General features: G+C 46.9%; 1 protein-coding gene across 6 annotated transcripts in view; it reads right to left on the reverse strand.

Annotated features, from left to right (window-relative positions):
• Window positions 1-22,170, reverse strand: part of ralgps1 (Ral GEF with PH domain and SH3 binding motif 1) — a 905,396-nt gene that overhangs the window by 215,091 nt on the left and 668,135 nt on the right. For all 6 annotated transcript variants that reach the window (XM_085965598.1, XM_085965599.1, XM_085965594.1 and 3 more), the window contains one exon: window positions 18,118-18,211. In XM_085965598.1, coding sequence (XP_085821724.1) covers window positions 18,118-18,211 — 94 coding nt within the window. The remainder of the gene's footprint in view (window positions 1-18,117; window positions 18,212-22,170) is intronic.

Consider the following 22,170-nt stretch of genomic DNA (forward strand, 5'->3'; position numbering starts at 1 on the left):
CAGGGTCTATGATTTAACAGTGAAGGGATGGCCAGCACATGGCGAACCACTGTTGCCAGCATTCTCGCCGAGAAGAGAACAGCTGTCAGTGTGCCGAGGAACCTTGATGTGTGGATCCAGAGTAGTAATTCCACCCAACTTGAAGGATAGAGTGCTCAATGAGCTTCATGAGGGTCATCTGGGAGTGGTAAAAATGAAGAACTTAGCCAGAGCATTTGTGTGGTGGCTGGGAATCGATAGAGAAATCGAAGAGATGACCAAGAGCTGTACAGGATGCCAGAAGGTCCAAAATGCCCCACCACAAGCCCCTCTACATCCATGGGAGTGGCCCTCATCTCCATGGCAAAGGGTACACATTGATTTTGCTGGTCTATTTATGGACGTGATGTTTTTAGTTGCGGTGGATGCACATTCAAAGTGGCCAGAGGTAATAAAAATGTCCTCAACCACCACAGAAAAAACTATCACAGTCTTACGAACCATATTCGCCAGAAATGGGCTGCCTGAACAGATTTGCTCCGACAATGGACCACAGTTTGTGTCTGAAGAGTTCCGGAGGTTCTTAAAGAACAATGGTGTTAAGCATTACACATCCGCCCCATATCATCCAGCCACCAATGGATTGGCTGAGAGGTTCGTTCAAACATTCAAGAAGGCTATCAAGGCAATGTGTAATGAAGACATACCCCTACAACACAAGGTGGATAACTTCTTGTTTGCCTACCGGAATGCGACACATGCGGTTACCAACCAAACTCCAGCCATGATGTTCTTCAATCGAAGACTAAGATGCCGCTTGGATTTGGTTAAGCCAAACATCAGAAGAGATGTGGAGAACAGGCAGTTTCAGAATATGAATGAAAGGCCAACCAGGAGTTTCAAGATAGGTCAACCAGTTTTGGCCCGGGACTACCGCACAGAGAAATGGCAGCCAGGAACGATCTGCACACGGCAAGGACCTCTAATGTATACCGTGGACATTGGAGAGAGCATTGTAAGATGCCATGCTGACCAGATTCTAGAGTCACTGGAAAACGTTAAATCTACACCACGATCCTATACACCTGGTGATGAAATCGAAGTACCAACTGCATCTACCTCAGAATCGGTGATATTGGAAGCAGACGAACCAAACGACGACGTTGATCCCGAATCAACTTTGCCAGAAGAACCTGATACCCCAAAGAGGCGTTATCCAGACAGAATCAGGAAGCCTCCTCAAAGACTGAATTTATAATTGATTAACTTCTGCTAATGTATCTAGCAACTGTAATTGTAAATATGTTATTTAATTATTAATCGAATGTTATGTACTGTTTAGCTAAAAGGGGAGGAATTGTAGTGTATGTACCTTGCAGAAGGAACTATATTCTGCAGCCCCTGTATACTGCAGTACCAGTAGTGACCACCCCTGTATATAAGCCTGTGTAGTAACTTTGTATAGTAGTTCCAGTTTTGTCTCCATTCAGTAAACACCTGTTATAACCAACTCCTGCAGTCCGTGTCTCAATTACACACGGACATTACACAAAGGAATGTGTTTCTGGAATGTGATACCAAATTCATCAAGTGTCATAAGAATATGTTGTAACGGTTTGCCAATGGAAGGCCCACATTTTAAATCACTGGCTGCGCACTTTGTTGCGATTGGCAAGGCCAGTGGGAAAGGGAGTTTATGATCAGGAAAGGGACAAAATGGCACAAGACTAAGGAAAGGATGGTGGGATGGAAAGAATGCAGATGGAGCGATAAATATCAAGCAGTACTGATTGTAAAAACCTGTCATTCATTAGAGCCTTTTGCAGCCCAATGACCTCAGCGCCCTTAAAATGAATTTCCTACAGACATTGTTCACTAAGAGAATGAATCTAGTTTGCAGTTCATCACAAAGCATAGTCTAACACGTAGAGCAGAGGGCCATGGAGCTGGATAATAAGCACCACATTGGACCACATTAACTTGTGGCAGAGCCACCAAGGGACTCTTATATGAATGTACATAATTGCCTTTAACAGAGTGAATCGGTACCTGTATTTGTTTGCTGTATGTAAATAACGCGGTCCCTTTAAGATGGAGACCGAACGCGATGACGTCATCATGCAGGTCACGTGATGTTCCCAACGGCGGGAAACGTGATGACGTCATCGTGGGAGCTTCCAGAATCAGTCCTCGTGGAGTCAGCCTTAAGCAAACACCTGTTCAGTTCTCTTGCGTTTTAACTGTTACTTCCACCAGTTTGTATTAAACATCGTTTAATTACCAGAGTTGCCTGGTCTCAGTACTTCAGATAGGAATTTGGCAATTCCTACAGTGGTGACCCCGAATCTTCGCGGACGATCTTCGTGGAGGAAGCAAGACGCAGTGCTATGATGGATGCGAACGCAGTGGCTTTGAAGCTCCCTCGGTTTTGGGAACAACAGGCAGCCTCCTGGTTTGTGCAAGCGGAGGCTCAGTTCGAGCTTCGGAATATCGTGGTGGATCAGACCCGGTATCTCTACGTGGTCTCCGCACTCGACTGCTCCACAGCTTCGAGGATCATCAACCTGCTGGAAAACCCCCCGGCCAACAGCAAGTATGATACCCTTAAGGCGCGGCTACTTCAGGTTTTCGGCCTCACGAAGGCGGAGCGTGCACGACGATTGCTCACGCTGCCCGGGCTAGGCGACTCCAAGCCGTCGGAGTTAATGAGCCAGATGCTCACACTCCTCGGGTCCCAACCGCAATGTTTCCTCTTTCGGGAGGTGTTCCTGAGCCAGTTGCTCGAGCAGGTACAGGCGGCCCTCGCACGGTCGGAAACCGCGGATTGTGTGGCGCTTGCGGACGAAGCTGATACTATTTACGCGGTCATGCAGCAACATTGCGCCACCTCGAGGCATCCTTCCCCACGGGACCCCGCCCTGGCGCCTCCACCATCCGCCTTGTGTTATTACCACGCCCGTTTCGGCGCGAAGGCCAAATGCTGCCGCCCGCCCTGCGGCTTCGCGCCCAAGGCAACCAAAAAATACCAGCACCAGCTGCGCGAAAGGAAGACCGAACCTGCAGTATGCCCCACGGCTGCGATAGCGATTGGCGACTCCGGGAAGTTACTCTGTATCACCGATTCCATTTTGGGCCGGCGATTTTTGTGCGACACGGGGGCACAGTGCAGCATTCTTCCCGCATCGGTCCTCGACATCTGGGCTGGGAGGCGCGGGCTTCCCCTCCAAGCCGCCAACGGCAGTGCTATTCGTACATTCGGGAGTTGGCGGATCAAGGTGTGTTTCGGCGGGCAACACTTCCAATGGGAGTTCATCACCGCCAAAATTTCGCAAGCGATCCTCGGCGCGGACTTTTTATGCGCCAACGGCTTGTTGGTAGATTTTAAAAATCGTCGACTGATCAACGCCGCCACTTACAACTCCATTCCGTGCGTTCGAGGTTCAGTAGCGTCGCACGCGGTCTCCTGCGCCTTGCTAGAGCTCAACGAATTCACCCGCCTTCTTGGCGAGTTCCCGGAGCTAACCAGGCCCACCTTCTCTGCAACGTCCGCCAAGCATGGTGTGGAGCACCATATTACAACGACCGGCTCCCCGGTCTACGCACGGGCTCAGCGACTAGAAGCCAGCAAACTCGCGGCTGCAAAGGCAGAGTTCGCCGCAATGGAGCAGTTGGGGATTATTCGCCAGTCGAATAGTCCCTGGTCTTCGCCGCTCCATATTGTCCCTAAACCCGGCGGTGGCTGGCGGCCCTGCGGTGAGTACCGGCACCTTAACGAAGTCACGACCCCCGATCGGTACCCCATACCGCACATACAGGATTTCTCCGCACATTTGGCAGGAACTTCGATCTTTTCCAAGGTCGACCTTGTTCGTGGGTGCCATCAAGTGCATGTACACCCCCAGGACGTCCAAAGGACAGCGGTCATTACCTCCTTTAGCCTATTTGAGTTCCTCCGAATGCCTTTCGGGCTCAAAAATGCGGCACAGGCGTTTCAGCGCCTAATGGATTCGGTGCTGCGGGATCTTAAGTTTTTATTCGTTTATCTCGATGACATCCTGATTGCCAGTGCCACCAAAGAGGAACACGTCAATCATCTGCACATCCTCTTTCGCCGCCTCCATCAACATGGCCTAATAATCAACCCGGCCAAATGCCAGTTCGGGCTACAGCAGCTGGACTTCTTGGGCCACCGCATCGGGGGCGACGCCACTTCAGTCAAAGGTGGAGGCGATTGCAGCATTTCCGCGGCCGCAGTCCATCAAGTCCCTCCAGAAGTTCCTGGGTATGGTAAATTTTTATCATCGTTTTATTCCCAGGGCCGCGCAACTTATGCAGCCACTCTACGAGACCCTCCGAGGAAAGTCGGGAAAGGAACCCCTGGTTTGGACGCCCGAGATGGTTTGTGCCTTCGGGGACACAAAGGCCATTCTCGCAAATGCCACAATGTTGGCGCACCCACTGCCTGGAGCCACCATCGCTCTGACGACCGACGCATCAGACTACGCCATAGGAGCCGTGCAGGAGCAGTGGGTCAACGGTACATGGCAGCCGCTGGCGTTTTTTAGTCGCCAACTGCGCAGTAATGAGCGCAAGTACAGCACGTTCGACAGGAAGTTGTTGGCGCTGTTTCTGGCCATCCGCCATTTTCGTTTTCTGTTGGAAGGGCGCCACTTCACCGCGTTTGTGGACCACAAACCATTGACGTTTGCTATGGCCAAGACTGCCGAACCGTGGTCAGCTAGACAGCAGCGGCAACTCACCTTTATTTCAGAGTTCACCACCGACATCCAGCACGTGGCCGGCAAGGACAATGTGGTGGCTGATTGCCTCTCGCGGGCGACCGTCCAAGCCGTCCAGCTGGGAATAGATTATTCACACATGGCTGCCGGCCAAGCAGCCGACCCGGAAACTCAGACATTCCGTACCGACTCCTCTTGCCTCCAGCCAACGGATGTGCATTTCCACGCGGCGGGCACCTCCTTGCTCTGCGACGTCTCATTGGGGGATCCCCACCCGATCGTTCCGTTTTCTTGGTGGCGGCAAGTTTTTGACGCCATCCACGGACTTTCACATCCTGGCGTGAGGGCGTCTCAAAAGTTGCTGGCATCCAAATTCGTCTGGAGAGGAATGCGCAGGGACGTCCGTGACTGGGCTAACACCTGCGTCGTTTGCCAAAGAGCCAAAGTGCAACACCATGTCAAAGCCCCCTTGGCCACTTTCGAAGTACTGGAGCGCCGTTTTGACCGTGTCAACGTCGACCTCGTTGGGCCTCTTCCACCGTCGCACGGGTTCACACACCTCCTATCATCGACCGCACCACGAGATGGCCGGAGGCAGTGCCTCTGACGTCCACCACCTCCGCGGACGTCGCCAGGGCTTTTATTTCCTCATGGGTTGCGCGGTTCGGTGTCCCAACAGATATTTCCTCAGACTGCGGCCCGCAATTCTCGTCCGAACTTTGGAACGCTGTAGCTTTAGGTTTGGGCACCAAGCTCCATCGCACCACGGCCTACCATCCGCAGGCAAATGGGTTATGTGAGCGCTTTCATCGGTCGTTGAAGGCGTCGTTGAGGGCCACCCTCCAGGCCACCGTATGGGCAGATAGGCTGCCTTGGGTTATGCTTGGGTTGCGGACAGCACCAAAGGAGGACTTGCAGTCTTCTGCCGCGGAACTTGTGTACGGCCAGCCACTCCGGGTGCCAGGCGAGTTCTTGCCGTCACCGACGAAGCCGTGGTCCGCAGCCGCCCAACTAGACGCCCACCGGGAAGCAGCCCAGTGTTTCAAGCCAATTCCGACGTCACATCATGGTTTACCTGCCTCCCACGTTCCAACAGAGTTGAGGCAGGCCAGGTTCGTTTTCGTTCGTCATGATGCCCATTGCAGTCCACTCACACCTCCCTATACGGGCCCTTTCCGAGTATTGCAGGCAGGTGCCAAGAGCTTTTTGGTCGACATCGGCGGCAAACCCGACCACATCTCAATTGACCGCCTCAAGCCCGCGCACCTGGATCTCGAGCAACCAGTCGAGATTGCACAGCCACCGCGTCGTGGTCGACCGCCTGCTGCTACCACGCCCGACCAGATCGTCCCACCAGCCAGCTCCTCAGCTGCCCAGCAATTTCCTCTCCGGGAATATAGGAGTCGTTCGAACAGGCTCGTCCGACCTCCTCTTCGATTGACTTTCGCTGTTAAGGACAATTCTGGGGGGGCGCATGTCGCAGAGCCACCAAGGGACTCTTATATGAATGTACATAATTGCCTTTAACAGAGTGAATCGGTACCTGTATTTGTTTGCTGTATGTAAATAACGCGGTCCCTTTAAGATGTAGACCGAATGCGATGACGTCATCACGCAGGTCACGTGACGTTCCCAATGGCGGGAAACGTGATGACGTCATGACGTCAGCGGGGGAGCTTCCAGAATCAGTCCTCGTGGAGTCAGCCTTAAGCAAACACCTGTTGTTTAGTTCTCTTGCGTTTTAACTGTTATTTCCACCAGTTTGTATTAAACATCATTTAATTACCAGAGTTGCCTGGTCTCAGTACTTCAGATAGGAATTTGGCAATTCCAACAAACTCACATTTGTAGCACTGGTCAGCAATGTCAGCTGCAATAATGATGTTCTCCCTTTTGTGATTCACCATTCCACCAATGGCCTAGAATTCCCTCAAAGTAAGTTGCACCTTTTAAAAAGTATAGTCCCTGCCTGTGGCCTGCCGAGGGCGTTAAACGTGGATTTCCTGTTCATTGCACACCTATTGATGCAGCCACTGGTGTAAATCCGGTGTAAAACACTGCTGAACTGGATGGAAACTACCGTGCAGCCTTTAAAAAGACAGTTCCGCTTCCTGAGGGACGTGCAGATTTGGCTCTATTCCTTCTCTCTCAATTAGCGCCACTGCATGTCTTCTCAATACATTTGTAACATATTTGCAGAATAATGACCACTCAAACACCATCTTTACCGATACACACCTCCAAGTCCTTTTGAAGGCAGGAGGAACAGACCCCTGGGTGTGGCTGCTGCCAAGCCGGCCAGGAATGGAACTCAAGAGCTGACAGCTGCCATCCCACCAATCACTGGGAACACAGATCAGGGTCCAGTGGAATGGCGACGGCTGGAGTCCACCTGCCTGATACTGCTGTCTTCTCAGGATAGCAGCACATGCCGTGCTTCCAGCCTTGGAGCACCACGCCAGTGGAATATGGGAGGTGACACCAGGCTGCCCAGCAACCCCCCGAGATGCAGCCAGCAGCGGCTTCATGCCAGGAGCCAACAGCCATGAGATGAGCACCACCTCAGTCCCATGACTATTCTGCACAGCATGAGGATACAACCAGCTCCCCTTCAGGTGGCTCTTAGAAGGAGCACTAGAATAGGAGACAGAAAGGCACGTGCAGGTATCCAGAGAAGCATGATGTTAGGTTAGGGAATTGTGTGCATTTTGCTGTTACTGTATTAAAATAGACTGTGCACTGAGCTGACGCTTTGCTATTCATGGAGGTTACAATGATACAGGAAAGGGTGCACTCTTCTGGTGCTGGCTTACTCACGTACTGTCGTGTGAGGGCAAAGAGGAATGATTTGTTGTCATGCAGTAGGATGGGTAGTGGACCGAGGTGAATGTCTCTTTCTGTCCAAGTGGTGGAGAAGGAAGTCAGGCTGTGGTGTTAAAGGTGGACTGAGTTAGACAGTGGAGAAGGTTTCTGAGGTGACCTTTCCTCTGATGGGTTTTGTAACTGTCAGCACTGACTACACTGAGTGCTCGTCATCCTGATAATCTGCTCCATGTAGTTAAGGATCCATTGAAGCCAAAGGCATGTCAAGGTGAAACCCTTCCTGAATGGCAAAGTTGCGAAGGACACAGCAGTCAATCACTGATCTGCAACATAATGCATATTCCCTCCTGACCCACTCAGACAGCGGAAGCATGCTTACAACACCCCGATGGTCCTCTCAATCACAACTCCTCAGATAATGAAGCAGTCCATGCCCGCATGCAACAAGACTTGGACGTTCAGGCTTGGACTGATAACATTCGCGCCACAAAAGTGCCAGGCAATGACTATCTTCAACAAGCAAGTATCTAACCACCTCCCCTTGACATTCAAAGGTATTACCATTGCCGAACCCCCCACCATCAACATCCTGGGGGTCACCACTGACCAGAAATTTAACTGGACCAGCCACATAAATACTGTGGCAACAAGAGCAGGTCAGAGGCTGGGTATTCTGCGGCAAGTGTCTCACCTCCTGACTCCCCAAAGCCTTTCCACCATCTACAAGGCACAAGTAAGGAGTGTGATGGAATACTCTCCACTTACCTGGATGAGTGCAGCTCCAACAACACTCAAGAAACTAGACACCATCCAGGACAAAGCAGCCCGCTTGATTGGCACCTCATCTACCACCTTAAACATTCACTCCCTCCACCACCGGCGTACCGTGGCTGCAGTGTGTACCATCTACAAGATGCACTGCAGCAACTCGCCAAGGCTTCTTCGGCAGCACCTCCCAAACCCGCAACCTCTTCCACATAGAAGGACAAGGGCAGCAGGCGCATGGGAACACCACCACCTCCAAGTTCCCCTCCAAGTCACACACCATCCTGATTTAGAAGAATATCGCCGCTCCTTTATCGTCGCTGGGTCAAAATCCTGGAACTCCCTCCCTAACAGCACTGTGGGAGTACCTTCACCACGTGGACTGCAGCAGTTCAAGAAAGCGGCTCATCACCACCTTCTCAAGGGCAACTAGGGATGGGCAATAAATGCTGGCCTTGCCAGCGATGCCCACATCCCATAAAAATGAATTAAAAAAAAAAATCAGCAGCCTGGTAGCTGCATGTGCCTCATTGTTCAGGCATCAACAGCCATGGGAGCAGGGGGAAGGTCTGTTGACCACCAAAACCATCGTGCTTCATAGTGAGAGGATTCGAGTACAGGAGCAAGGATGTCTTGCTGCAGTTGTACAGGGCCTTGGTGAGACCACACCTTGAGTATTGTGCGCAGTTTTAGTCGCCTTATCTGAGGAAGGATGTTCTTGCCATGGAGGGAGTGCAGTGAAGATTCACCAGACTGGTACCTGGGATGGCCGGAATGACGTATGAAGAGAGATTGGGTCGATTGGGCTTGTATTCGCTAGAGTTTAGAAGAATGAGAGGGGATCTCATTGAAACTTATAAAATTCTAACAGGACTAGACAGGCTAGATGCAGGAAGGATGTTCCCGATGGCGGGGGAGTCCAGAACCAGGCGTCACAGTCTAAGAATAAGGGGTAAGCCATTCAGGACTGAGATGAGGAGGAATTTCTTCACCCAAAGAGTGGTGAACCCGTGGAATTCTCTACCACACAAGGCAGTTGAGGCCAATTCATTAAATATATTCAAGAAGGAGTTGGATATATTTCTTAAAGCTAAAGGGATCAAGGGATATGGGGAGAAAGCAGGGACAGGGTACTGAATTTGGATGATCAGCCATGATCTCATTAAATGGCGGAGCAGGCTCGAGGGGCCGAATGGCCTACTCCTGCTCCTATCTTCTATGTTTCGATGTATCTGATTTTGAGGTCAGGCAAGACTGAATGACGAAGGGTGAAGGCGTCGCGGCATTTCGGGCACTGACGCAGAGGATCCTCCGATTGTTGTCTCGACGTCGAGGAAGTGGAATCCCTTCCTGTTGAGGTTCTGAGTGGGTGTTCTCTGGGTGTCCTCAATGCAATGCGCGTGCCATCGCTTGCACCCTGGACTTTAGGGAAGACGGGATCCCCATAAATCTGCATGGCCGTTTCTCCCTGCTGTCGTGCCACGTTTCCAGCCTTTCCCCTTTTAACACCTGTGCACTTGTCCTATGTTGAGCGGCGATGGAACGGTGTGTGGATTGATACCAATGGTGACGTGTTCCTGCAGTGTTTATAGGCCCCATCAGTAAAGACTTGGGAAAGATAAACCAGAACGGGGACTGAGTGGGTAGGGGGGAGAAAGAAAGACCAGGAACAAAAAGGGCAAGATAACCGGAGAGAACAAAAAAAAGAGGTAAAGACAAAAGAGTAACAAACCAGGAAATTAAGAACAGATCAGGTGGTAGAGCAGCAGGAGGGGGTGGGCCACAGGATGCAGTGTTACAGAATACTTGGAACCACAAACGTTGAACACCACAGGAGACAACCATCTGGCTCAATGTGTCTGCGTTAGCTATTTGCGAGAGTAATCCAAAACCAAACCCATTGCCTCGCTCTCTCCCCATAGCCCTGTATCTCCCTCGGTTTCAAATATTTATCCAATTTTCTCTTAGCAGATGCAATGGTCTCTGCCTCAACCACTCGCTGTGGCAAAGCATTCCAGCAATCTTGTGTAAGAGAGTAAGTAACTGCTAAAGGTCATAGAAACATAGAAGATAGGAGCAGGCGTAGGCCATTCGGCCCCTCGAGCCTGCTCCGCCATTCAATGAGATCATGGCTGATCATCCAAACTCAGTACCCTGTCCCTGCTTTCTCCCCATATCCCTTGATCCCCTTAGCCTTAAGAAATATATCCAACTCCAAAAGGTCCAACACGTATGGTATAAAAAAAATCTTTTCAGTGCTCTGAATAACCTGCCAGATAATAATCCTTCAATTTTGCCTCAGATTAAACAACTTGCATTTATATTGCACCTTTAACATAGAACGACGTCTCAAGCTGCTTCACAATGCAGAGAGTTTACCAAAAGCTTGGTAATAAAAAAGTGGGTTTGAATGAGACTCAAAGGAGGATGGGAAGATGGAGAGACAGAGGAGTTTAGGGATGGCTTTCCAGAGTGTGGGGCCTAGATGATTGAAAGCACAGCCGCTAATGGTGGAGCAAAGAGAGTGGGCAATGCGCAAAAAGCCCAGAGAGTCAGAGGAACAAAGAATACTGGGGAGTTGTAGGGTTGGAGGAGGTTACAGATATAGGGGTTGGAGGAGGTTACAGATATAGGGAGGGAGATAAAAAAGGCCATGAAGGAATTTAAACACAAAGGTGAGAATTTTAAATGGGAGATATTGGAATACCAGGAGCCAATGTAGGTCAGCAAAGACAGGGCTGAAGAGTGAGTGGGACTTGGTGCGGCATAGGATAACAGGCAGCAGATGCTTAGATGAACTGAAGTTTATGGAGCATGACAAGTGGGAGGCCAGCCAGGATTGCAATAGTCGAGTCTATATACTATTTTAGAGAAAACTTGTTACATGTATAATCTGTCAAGTAAATGAAGGAAAGGCTTGTTTATATTGAACCTTTCATGCCCTTAGGACACCCCAAAGTGTTTCACGGCCAATGAATGTCTTTTGAAAGAAAGACTTTCTAAAGCATTTATAAAACGCCTTTCACGACCTCAGGACATCCCAAACCGTTTTATAGCCAAACTTTTTTGGAGTGTAGTGACTGTTGTAATGTAGGAAACATGGCAGACAATTTGCGCACAGCAAGTTCCTACCAACAGCAATGTGATAATGACCAGATAACCTGTTTTTAGTGATGTTGATTGAGGGATAAATATTGGCCAGGACACCTGGGATAACTCCCCTGCTCTTCCTCGAAATAGTGCCGTGGGATCTTTTACATTCACCTGAGAGCAGACGTTGGTTTAACGTCTCATCCGAGAGACGGCACCTCCGACAGTGCAGCACTCCCTCAGTACTGCACTGGAGCGTCAGCCTAGTGTCAGTGTTCTTAAATAGGCAAACAGCGCGGCCGATCTGCGCACATCAGGGTCCCACAAACAGTCATAAGATAAACCAACAGTTAATCTGTTTGCTGGTGGTATTGGTTGGGGAATAAATGTTGACCAGGATCCAGGGAGAACTGTCCTGTTCGTCTTCGAATAGTGCCGTGGGACCTTTTAAGTTCCCCTGAACAGGTGGGCACTGGACTGGCCTCGGTTTAACGTCTCGTTCAAAAGATAATTACATCTCTCAACATTTCAATATTTGTAGAAAAGTAACTCAAACAAAATATCACCACTGATGCAACACAAGTCCACACTTTTTAAAAAATTTGGAGATGGTAAAAGCTACAGACAATTTCACAAGTTAGTACAATGTATTCGCCCATATTTTCTGATCCCTACAGGTGGGTACGAGCTGTGTGCACCCGTAGGGACAGCGGAAATCCCGGTTTCAGGCATGCACAGCGCATGCGCTGAAAACCGGCATTTCCGATCTGTCAAGGGTCCTCTTGACAGATCGCCGCCTGCCCTGGAGAAGGGCCTCCGCGGGGGGAGAGTTCTGCTTTCTGCACAACCTCCACCCGTTGAAAACCCTTAGAAATCTTACGAGTTTAAAAAAGTTAAAAAAAAAAAAAATTTCAACTCATTTATAATTTTAAAATACTTTTTTAAAAAAGGTAAGTTTATTTTCAGCCCCGTAAAAAACTTTAATTACTTTTTTCAAAAAATTACATTTTTGTTTAAAATATTTAATTTAATGTAATTTTAACTCATTTTAAAAACGTGATGGTTTTTAAAAAATGTATTTAATGTTTTGATGTGTTTTTTCAGTGATCTCCATTCATACTTTTGACAGGTCTATCTGTCAAAAGTATGAAGGGAGATTCCCTTCATACTTTTGACAGGTCTATCTGTCAAAAGTATGAAGGGAGATTCCCTTCTTTCATTGGCTCCCCATGGCTCACGTGATCCCAGGGACGCTTGCGAACTGCTTGCGCCCCTGGGATACGTGGGCCCTGCGCATTTCGACTGTGGAGGGGCCCAGGATCGGAAACCCTCGGGTAAGGGCGTAGATTTTTTCCCCGATAGGAGGCCTCCGCACGCAGGAAGCCTCCGATTGGAAATTACGGACCATTGTTTTTATTCAATATACTGTCTTTCTAGCAAATTATGTGGGCAAGAGTTTGAAGTACAAGTACTTGGAAAAAGCTGCACTATGGAAGGAAATTGTCCATTATAGGAGGTATAGAAAACAAATTCTGCAAATCACATTGACTAGGGAAACAAAGTGTGAAAAAAAATGGAATCACAAAGTACCAGTCGGCCCCACAAACCTGCTCCTTCATCAAACCATGTACAATCTTCTGCACCGTTGATTCAGGCCAAATTACTCTACAGAGAAAGGTGCCAAACCACAGGTAAAACCTGAGAGAAGATAGGCCTTTCTGAAATAGCTTCCTTCGTCTGACAAAATTTCAACTACAAATATATTAAAGCCCATTATTACACCCTGACCAACGGCAGTACACACACAAATCAGAATTCCAGGGCCCCAGCAGCACAGCAACTACTGTGCACCATAGAATATTGGTCCTCTCGGAGAGACACAATAAATAACTGCGATGAAGGGACAGTGGATGGAGACTGGAGGGGAGAGCAGGACCGTTGTTAGCCAACATCATTACCACATTATGCATTCGGATATAAACTTTTGGATCAAATTCAACAATGTTTGATTTTAGGTTTGAAATCTACAGGGATTCAAGTTATTTTGGAAAAGAAGATTATAAAAACATAATGTGCTAATAATCTGTAATTCCTTCCAACAGCTTTTTTTAAACTTTAAAACCTAGGTTTTCCTGTAACTTCTAAATGGCAAAGCAAATTGGTTAAATTCAATTCCTTTTATTTTTCCATAGACACTGCAATCTGTGCTCATTACATTCAGAACTCACTCACGCAGCTTCGTTCTTTATAAGCCACATTTTCCACTATTCCTATGTATAGAATTCTTTTCCTTCTAAGTAAATACGATCTATTTTATTGCAAGTGTGCAGTTTCCTGTCCAGAATGTGATTCCCATCATTACAAAGTGATGTTAATTTTTTACATAATTTAGGCTGTTTCACACCTCATATTTCAGTATCTGGTCACAATATTTTATTTTAAGCTTTCTAAGTAAAATGGGAATCAGGAGGAAAACTTTCCACTGCCTGGCACAATGGAAGGTGGTCGTGGTGGTTGGAGGGCAATCACCTCAGCCCCAGGACATCGCTGTAGGAGTTCCTCAGGGCAGTGTCCTCGGCCCAACCATCTTCAGCTGCTTCATCAATGACCTTCCCTCCATCATAAGGTCAGAAGTGGGGATGTTCGCTGATGACTGCACAGTGTTCAGTGCCATTCACAACTCCTCAGATAATGAAGCAGTCCATGCCCACATACAGCAAGACCTGGATGACATTCAGGCTTGGGCTGATAAGTGGCAAGTAACATTCGCGCCACACAAGTGCCAGGCAATGACTATCTCCAATAAGCAAGAATCTAACCACCACCCCTTGACATTCAATGGCATTACCATCACCAAATCCCCCTCCATCAACATCCTGGGGGTCACCATTGACCAGAAGCTTAGCTGGACCAGCCACATAAATACTGTGGCAACAAGAGCAGGTCAGAGGCTGGGTATTCTATGGCAAGTATCTCACCTCCTGACTCCCCAAAGCCTTTCAACCATTTACATGGCACAAGTCAGGAGGGTGATGGAATATTCTCCAATTGCCTGGATGAGTGCAGCTCCAACAACACTCAAGAAGCTCGACACCATCCAGGACAAAGTAGCCCGTTTGACTGGCACCCCGTCCACCACCTTATCATAGAAACATAGAAGATAGGAGCAGGAGTAGGCCATTCAGCCCCTCGAGCCTGCTCTGCCATTTAATGAGATCATGGCTGATCATCCAAATTCAGTACCCTGTGTCCCTGCTTTCTCCCCATATCACTTGATCCCTTTAGCCTTAAGATATATATCTAACTCCTTCTTGAATATATTTAATGAATTGGCATCAACTGCCTTGTGTGGTAGAGAATTCCACAGGTCCACCACTCTCTGGGTGAAGAAATTCCTCCTCATCTCAGTCCTAAATAGACTATGACCCCTGGTTCTGGACTCCCCCGCCATCGGGAACATCCTTCCTGCATCTAGTCTGTCTAGTCCTGTTAGAATTTTATAAGTTTCAATGAGATCCCCTCTCATTCTTCTAAACTCTAGTGAATATAAGCCTAATCGACCCAATCTCTCTTCATACGTCACTCCTGCCATCCCAGGTATCAGTCTGGTAAATCTTCGCTGCACTCCCTCCATGGCAAGAACATCCTTCCTCAGATAAGGTGACCAAAACTGCACATAATACTCAAGGTGTGGTCTCACCAAGGCCCTGTACAACTGCAGCAAGACATCCTTGCTCCTGTACTCGAATCCTCTCGCTATGAAGGCCAACATACCATTTGCCTTCTTAACCGCCTGCTGCACCTGCATGCTTACCTTCAGCGACTGGTGCACAAGGACACCCAGGTCTCGTTGCACTTCCCCTTTTCCCAATCTATTGCCATTCAGATAGTAATCTGCCTTCCTGTTTTTGCCACCGAAGTGGATAACCTCGCATTTATCCACATTATACTGCATCTGCCATATCACCCAACCTGTCCAAATCATACTGAAGTTTCTCTGCATCCTCCTCACAGCACACACGCCCACCCAGCTTTGTGTCGTCTGCAAACTTGGAGATATTACAGCTAGTTCCCTCGTCTAGATTATTACTATATATTGTGAATAGCTGTGGTCCTAGCACTGATCCCTGCGGTACCCCACTAGTCACTGCCTGCCACTCGGAAAAAGACCCGTTTATGCCAACTCTTTGCTTCCTGTCTGCCAACCAGTTCTCTATCCAAGTCAGTACGTTACCCCCAATCCCATGTGCTTTAACTTTACACGCTAATCTCTTTTGCGGGACCTTATTGAAAGCCTTCTGAAAGTCCAAATACACCACATCCACTGGTTCTCCCTTATCTATACTACCAGTTACATCCTCAAAACATTCCAGTAGATTAGTCACGCACGATTTACCTTTTGTAAATCCATGTTGTCTTTGTCCGATCCTGTCACTGTTTTCCAAGTGCTCTGCTATTACATCTTTTATAATGGACTCTAGCATTTTCCCCACTACCGATGTCAGGCTTACCGGTCTATAATTCCCTGTTTTCTCTCGACCACCTTTTTTAAATAGTGGGGTTACATTAGCTACCCTCCAATCCATGGGAACTGTTCCAGAGTCTATAGAATTTTGGACTTTTACACTCACTCCCTCCACCACCGGCGCACCGTGGCTGCAGTGTGTGCCATCTACAAGGTGCACTGCAGAAACTCGCTAAGGCTTCTTGGGCAGCACCTCCCAAACCCGCGTCCTCTATCACCTAGAAGGCTAAGGGCAGCAGGCGCATGGGGGCAGCACCACCTCCAAGTTCCCCTTCAAGTCACACACCATCCTGACTTGGAAGTATATCTCCGATCCTTCATCGTCGCTGGGTCAAAATCCTGGAGCTCTCCCCCTAACAGCACTGTGGGTGTACCTTCACCACATGGACTGCAGCGGTTCAAGAAGGCAGCTCACCACCACCTTCTCAAGGATAACTAGGGATGGGCAGTAAATGCTGGCCTTGCCAGCGACGCCCACATCTCAGGAACGAATAAAAAAAAAAGCAGCCCCTGCCCTACTGCTGAAAAGCAAACGAGTCTAGAAGGCAAATTTTCCCCTCTGCACTTTGAGGTAAATTCTAGGGCATTAACTTGTGAACAAGCCACTGATGTGGACGTGAAAGATCCCACGGCACCATTCAACCTTTGCCTCACATAGAAAAACACAATGGCAAATGAAAATATCTGAACATTAAAATCATTTATCATTGACTGCCTGCTCACAGGACAAGGTGAATGTTCTACTCAGCTCTCTCATGTTAAAATTGTTCCCATTTCCACTGGGTTTGGTGCAAGGAGTTTTTCCTTTGCTTATAGACGGGAGCCACTGCTATGGTGGCTTGTAGCGTAACTCCATGGGAACTGTCATCAAGAAAAACACTAGCCTTACAGCGTCAGAAGTAAAAAAAAAAAAGTCACTTAGTTGATGCTCCGTGTTAGCAAGCTCTGATGTCTAGTTCTATTTTCACACTGATACTGTTGAACCTCCTCAGGCACACCCACCTGGCTTGCCCCACCCTGCCCCACATTGATCTGCGCTTTCTTTAACTTTGCTCCTGCCGAAGGAGCCAAGTCCATGTTACTCGGAGGCAGCAGCAGTGGGTTGAACGGTCAGTTATTTAACATATACCACTAAGACGGTTGGTTATTGGGATTTGACTTGAGGTCTTGTGGATCCTGCTACATAACACACTAAATGAAATGCTAGCCCAATTGCAATCCTAGTCTAGTCTAGCATGACTCCAAAACAGGACTTAGAGTGAGCTCATATTTAAACACCATTGAGAACGCAACAACAACATCTACTGGTGTTAGTTACTGATCTCAATAGACCAAGCAATACATGACTATAGACTCAATGTCTGCAGTACACAAAGAAGCTCTATGGGGGAAAAAATGCTTCATACAGGAAACATCTATAGACTAAGGACCACATTACACAGGGCATCTCTGTGGGTTATGCAGTTGGAAGTTTAGATGTGGTCTGTTGGTTGCCAGTAGGTCGCAATTTTATATTGCCGATAGCAAGAAGCGGTCTGTTTTCTCTTTTTCTAACTACGATCATTACTATGTGATGACAGCAGTCTCCCAAGCAAACTAATTCTGCCAAGAAGGGAGAAAGCTTACTCCTCCACTTAAATAACTGTTACCCATCATGTTTGTTTTTCTTGTAATTCTGGAACCAGTTTTTTTTAAACTGTAAATGCTGGTATTTTACGGGAAACATTTTTCCTTCAGAAGCTAAAAAGGATACAGATAGAGTTGCAGTTAGTTACTTTTATTGGGTTTTAAGCTAATCATGTGTGACAACTTTTCTCTGTACATGGAACATAGTTACGATATAGAGTTCTTCATAAGTGTCGAGTTAAAATGATAAAACTTAGTTTGTATATTTGCAGTTTTGATGTATGTTGCATCACAGACAGAACACTTCCGACATTTCATTCAGGAAATTATCTTACCCAAAATAAAATTCCAACAAACATCGTCATTAACAAACTGTAGATTGTCCAGACCCTGAGGTAAGGTAATCATCATTTCTAAGTTATTCGACAATTCCCTTATGAGCCTCTTATTCTCGTATAAGCTACAGAAGTGTGTTGGCAACTGTGCAGTGCATTACGTAACTTACTTCCCCAAACAATGCAACCCTTTCACAGAGTACTTTGTGGTTGTAAAACAAATATATACACTTACTTGTAATTGTCCTCTTCGACAAATTTTTGTAGCTCTTCGATATACCGTACAGATTTCAAGTACTTCTGCACGTGGGGTAATGTTACCAGATAGTCTGTGAAAGAAAATAATGTAACACTATTAGTCAAATCACTGCAGTGAGAAATGAAGCTTTTAAGTTCTTTAGTTATCAAGGTTATTTTCTCTCATTGAGAAACCGTCGGGAAGGAGTGAGGCCCTAAGTGCAGAACATCACTCTAACGCATTCAAAACCTGAACTTTTCACCTCTCCGTCTGCTCATCCTGCTGCAAGGCATTAAAATCCCAGCTTTAGTGTCATCTCACCAGTACTTGCTGATTTACCAAGTTTTCTCTCTTGCTGTTTTCAATCGTGTCCATGTCTTGGTTCTTAAGCTAGATTTCACAATAAAGTAATTGAAGTTGAGTAAAATGTTGCTGGCTTCCTTTACAAAGGAAAGCAACTGCATAATTAACATCAACAATTTGCTTTAATAGCCTAGTCTTGATATCAACGGACACAGTTGTTATGACATATTGCAAAATACGTCCACAGTATATTATGTGTACAAGCTGGGGAGGGATGCCGTCTTTGCCTCTGCAGCCTGCACATCACAGGACGCCATGCATCTATACTCAAGTCATATTCTTCTCTGGAACCTTTCTTATTTTGCAGCCTTGGACAGGAGTATCCAAGCTCTTATAAGAACATAAGAAGTAAGAGCAGGAGTAGGCCACGTGGCCCCTTGAGCCTGCTCCGCCATTCAATAAGATCATGGCTGATCATCGACCTCAACTCCACTTTCCCACCCGATCTCCATATCCCTCGATTCCCCTAGAATCCAAAAATTTATCTATCTCAGCCTTAAATATACTCAAAGACTCAGCATTCGCAGCCCTCTGGGGCAGAGAATTCCAAAGATTCACAACCCCGAGTGAAGAAATTCCTCCTCATCTCAGTCTTAAATGGCCTACCCCTTATCCTGAGACTATGCCCCCTAGTTCTAGACACTCCAGCCTCATGTCTTTGTGGGGCGCATAGTTGCTTACTGTGGAGCCACAGGGACCATGTGTGAAGTTTAAAATCCACGCTCCCATCAATTTGCGCATATCCCAAGCCACAGCTACGAACAGATCTTAGTTTGCTGATCTAATGTTTATTCACTAATAAAACAAGAGTACTAAAAGCAGCCATTCCCAAACTTCCAGGTCTGCAAAATCCAACCAGGAGAAGACCAGAAAAGAATACAAGCACAAATAAGACTAAGATACGAGGACTCCTATAGGGCTAGGGTGGTTACATATAGCCCTGGTTCTAACTGTTTCTGTTGAATTATTACAGAAAGCTCAACCGGCCCATCAAATTTTAAATGGCTGTGAAGCATCTTATAACTAGTCTTTCAACCCAAATTGAAGATATTTCTAGTGTCGAAGATAAAGGCAACAGAGGAACATTTCCGATACGTGCCTTTCACAATCGTGCTGAAAAAAAATATTGTTTGCAGTAAAGTGCTCTTCATAAATCCAACCAGGTTATGTTACTATATAATTTTAAACAAAATTTATAGCATCATTTTACAATAGTCAGCTCATATTTCCAGACCCAACTCTGTGAGACTACTGACTTATCATTTGTAAACTATTATTGTGGTATGGCAACATGAAATAGGACAGAGCCAAACCTCAAAAATATTTCCATTCGGAATATGAAGGCCTGAAGAGAGATATTGCTGGTACCAGTAATTAACTGTCGTCTCACCACAATTATGACAGCTCTATCTGCTCATAGTTATATGGGAAGGTAATAGAATACAGCAGTGTGCGTTTATATCGCGACTTTAACACAGTTAAACATCCCAAGGTGCTTCATAGGAGCCCAACCAGACAAAAAATATTGACACCGAGCCAAAGAAGTCGATATTAGGGCAGCTGACCAAAAGCTTGTTCAAGGAAGGAGATTTTATGGAGTGTCTTAAGAGGAGAGAGAGAGAGAGTTAGAGAGGCAGAGAGGTTTAGGGAGGGAATTCTAGAGCTTAGGGCCTAGAAAGCTAAAGGCACGGCCGCCAATGATGGGGCGAAGGAAGTCAGGGATGCACAAGGCCTGAATTGGAGGAATGCAGAGTTCTCAGATGGTTGTAGGAGGTTACAGAGATGGTGAGAGTTGAGGCCATGGAGGGATTTGAACACGAGAATGTTTCACAGAATAAATGGAAGGAAGTATGTCCTATTGAATCTCTTTCACATCAATGTTCTTAATTATTTTAATGTTTGTAATCTTTTTCATGATGACATTTTTCACCTTAATTTTGAATGTGACCACTGCTACAGACAATCCAAGCATGTGAGAAATGGTGTCTCAGTATCAATATGGAAATAATTACAAGTTAGGTTTATGGGGATAGGACGGGAAAGTGGAGTAGATGTAGACTATCGACCATGATTTTATTGAATGGTGGAGCAGGCTCGAGGGGCATATGGCCTACTCCAGCTCCTAATTCTTATGTTCTTAAAACCACTTCAGAAAATAAAGCCATAGAGAAGGGGAGAGAGTTAATAATTGCAATAATATTTACAGAAACCAAATTGCTTACATAGTTTACAAACTATGTCCTGCTCACTATCTTTAATAGGTCCCATTCTCAAAATATTTACCTGACAGGTGAGTTTGTTCTGTGCATTTCTTCTAAACCTTCCCTCAACTGTAATATTTGAAGCTTTGAAAGTCTCCTTCTGTGGCGCAGAATAAACCAGGCCAAAAAACCCTCCTATTTAGGAGTCACGCTTGATCACACCCTGTCATATAGACAACATCTCCAGAACCTTGGGAAGAAACTAAAGAGTAGGGTCAACTTGATCCAGAAACTCGCCAGATCCACATGGGGAGCAGACGCTCAAACCCTCCGTACGGCAGCACTCGCCCTGGTGTACTCTACAGCGGAGTACTCCTCTCCGGCATGGCTATCAATTCCGCATGTCAAATCCGTTGATGTCCAGTTGAATTCTACTATGAGAATTATCACCGGTACGCTTTTATCGACACCAACACCTTGGCTGCCCGTGCTTGCAAACATCGCAACACCACACCTATGCCGCGAATATGCAGTCTCCAGAGAATACAACCGCTACACCAGCAAAGACAGGCCAATCCAGGCCGACTTGAACAACCTACCACCAACCCGTCCCAAATCTAGGCGGCCATTTTGGATTGTCGCCGAAGCCCTTCAGCGATCTCCCCTCAGCCTTAATGACCGATGGCGAAATGCTTGGAAGAACTGCGACATATGGAATGGATTCCTTATAGAGGACCCCACAGTACAACCTGGAGGATCAAACCTTCCTCGCAAACAGTGGACAACCATCAACCACCTCAGAACCAGTCATGGTAGATGCTGCCACCTTCTCCATTGATGGAAGATTAAACCATCCCCATCATGCGACTGTGGAACTCCTGATCAGACCCCAGAGCACATCATTGAGCCCTGCCCTCAGAGGAAATTCACAGGCAGCCTACAAGATATCCATGCTGTTACACCAGAAGCTTTGGCCTGGATATCTGACTTAGATATTGACATCTGATTTGATTTGCTACTACCATACGAAAGAAGACGACGACTGTAATTTTGTTTGAGTATGAAATGCTGATATAAACCAGGTCCATTGAAACCTTTCCCAATACAACTCCATTTTCATTTGTGTGTGCTTCGCTCCTCTTCTCTCAAGATAAGCAGCATATTTTCTCTCTTAAATTTAAGAGTCATCCCATCACGTTGGTGCAAGTTTGGATCATTCCATCCTGCCCATCGCACTACTGGGTAGGAAGGAACTAAAGACAGCCAAAATCAGCTGCTAAATGGGGTTACAATGGAAAAGAAAGACAGAAAGAAAGAGACAGACAGGACAGACAGACTGGCAGAAAGACTGACAGAAAGACTGACAGAAAGACTTGCATTTATATAGCGCCTTTCACGACCACCGGACGTCTCAAAGCACTTTACAGTCAATTAAGTACTTTTGGCGTGTAGTCACTGTTGTAATGTGGGAAACTCGGCAGCCAAT

The sequence above is a fragment of the Somniosus microcephalus genome, chromosome 23 (assembly GCF_052327205.1).
Source record: "Somniosus microcephalus isolate GS21.2 chromosome 23, FLI_Smic_1.0, whole genome shotgun sequence".
In the NCBI taxonomy this organism is placed as follows: domain Eukaryota; kingdom Metazoa; phylum Chordata; class Chondrichthyes; order Squaliformes; family Somniosidae; genus Somniosus; species Somniosus microcephalus.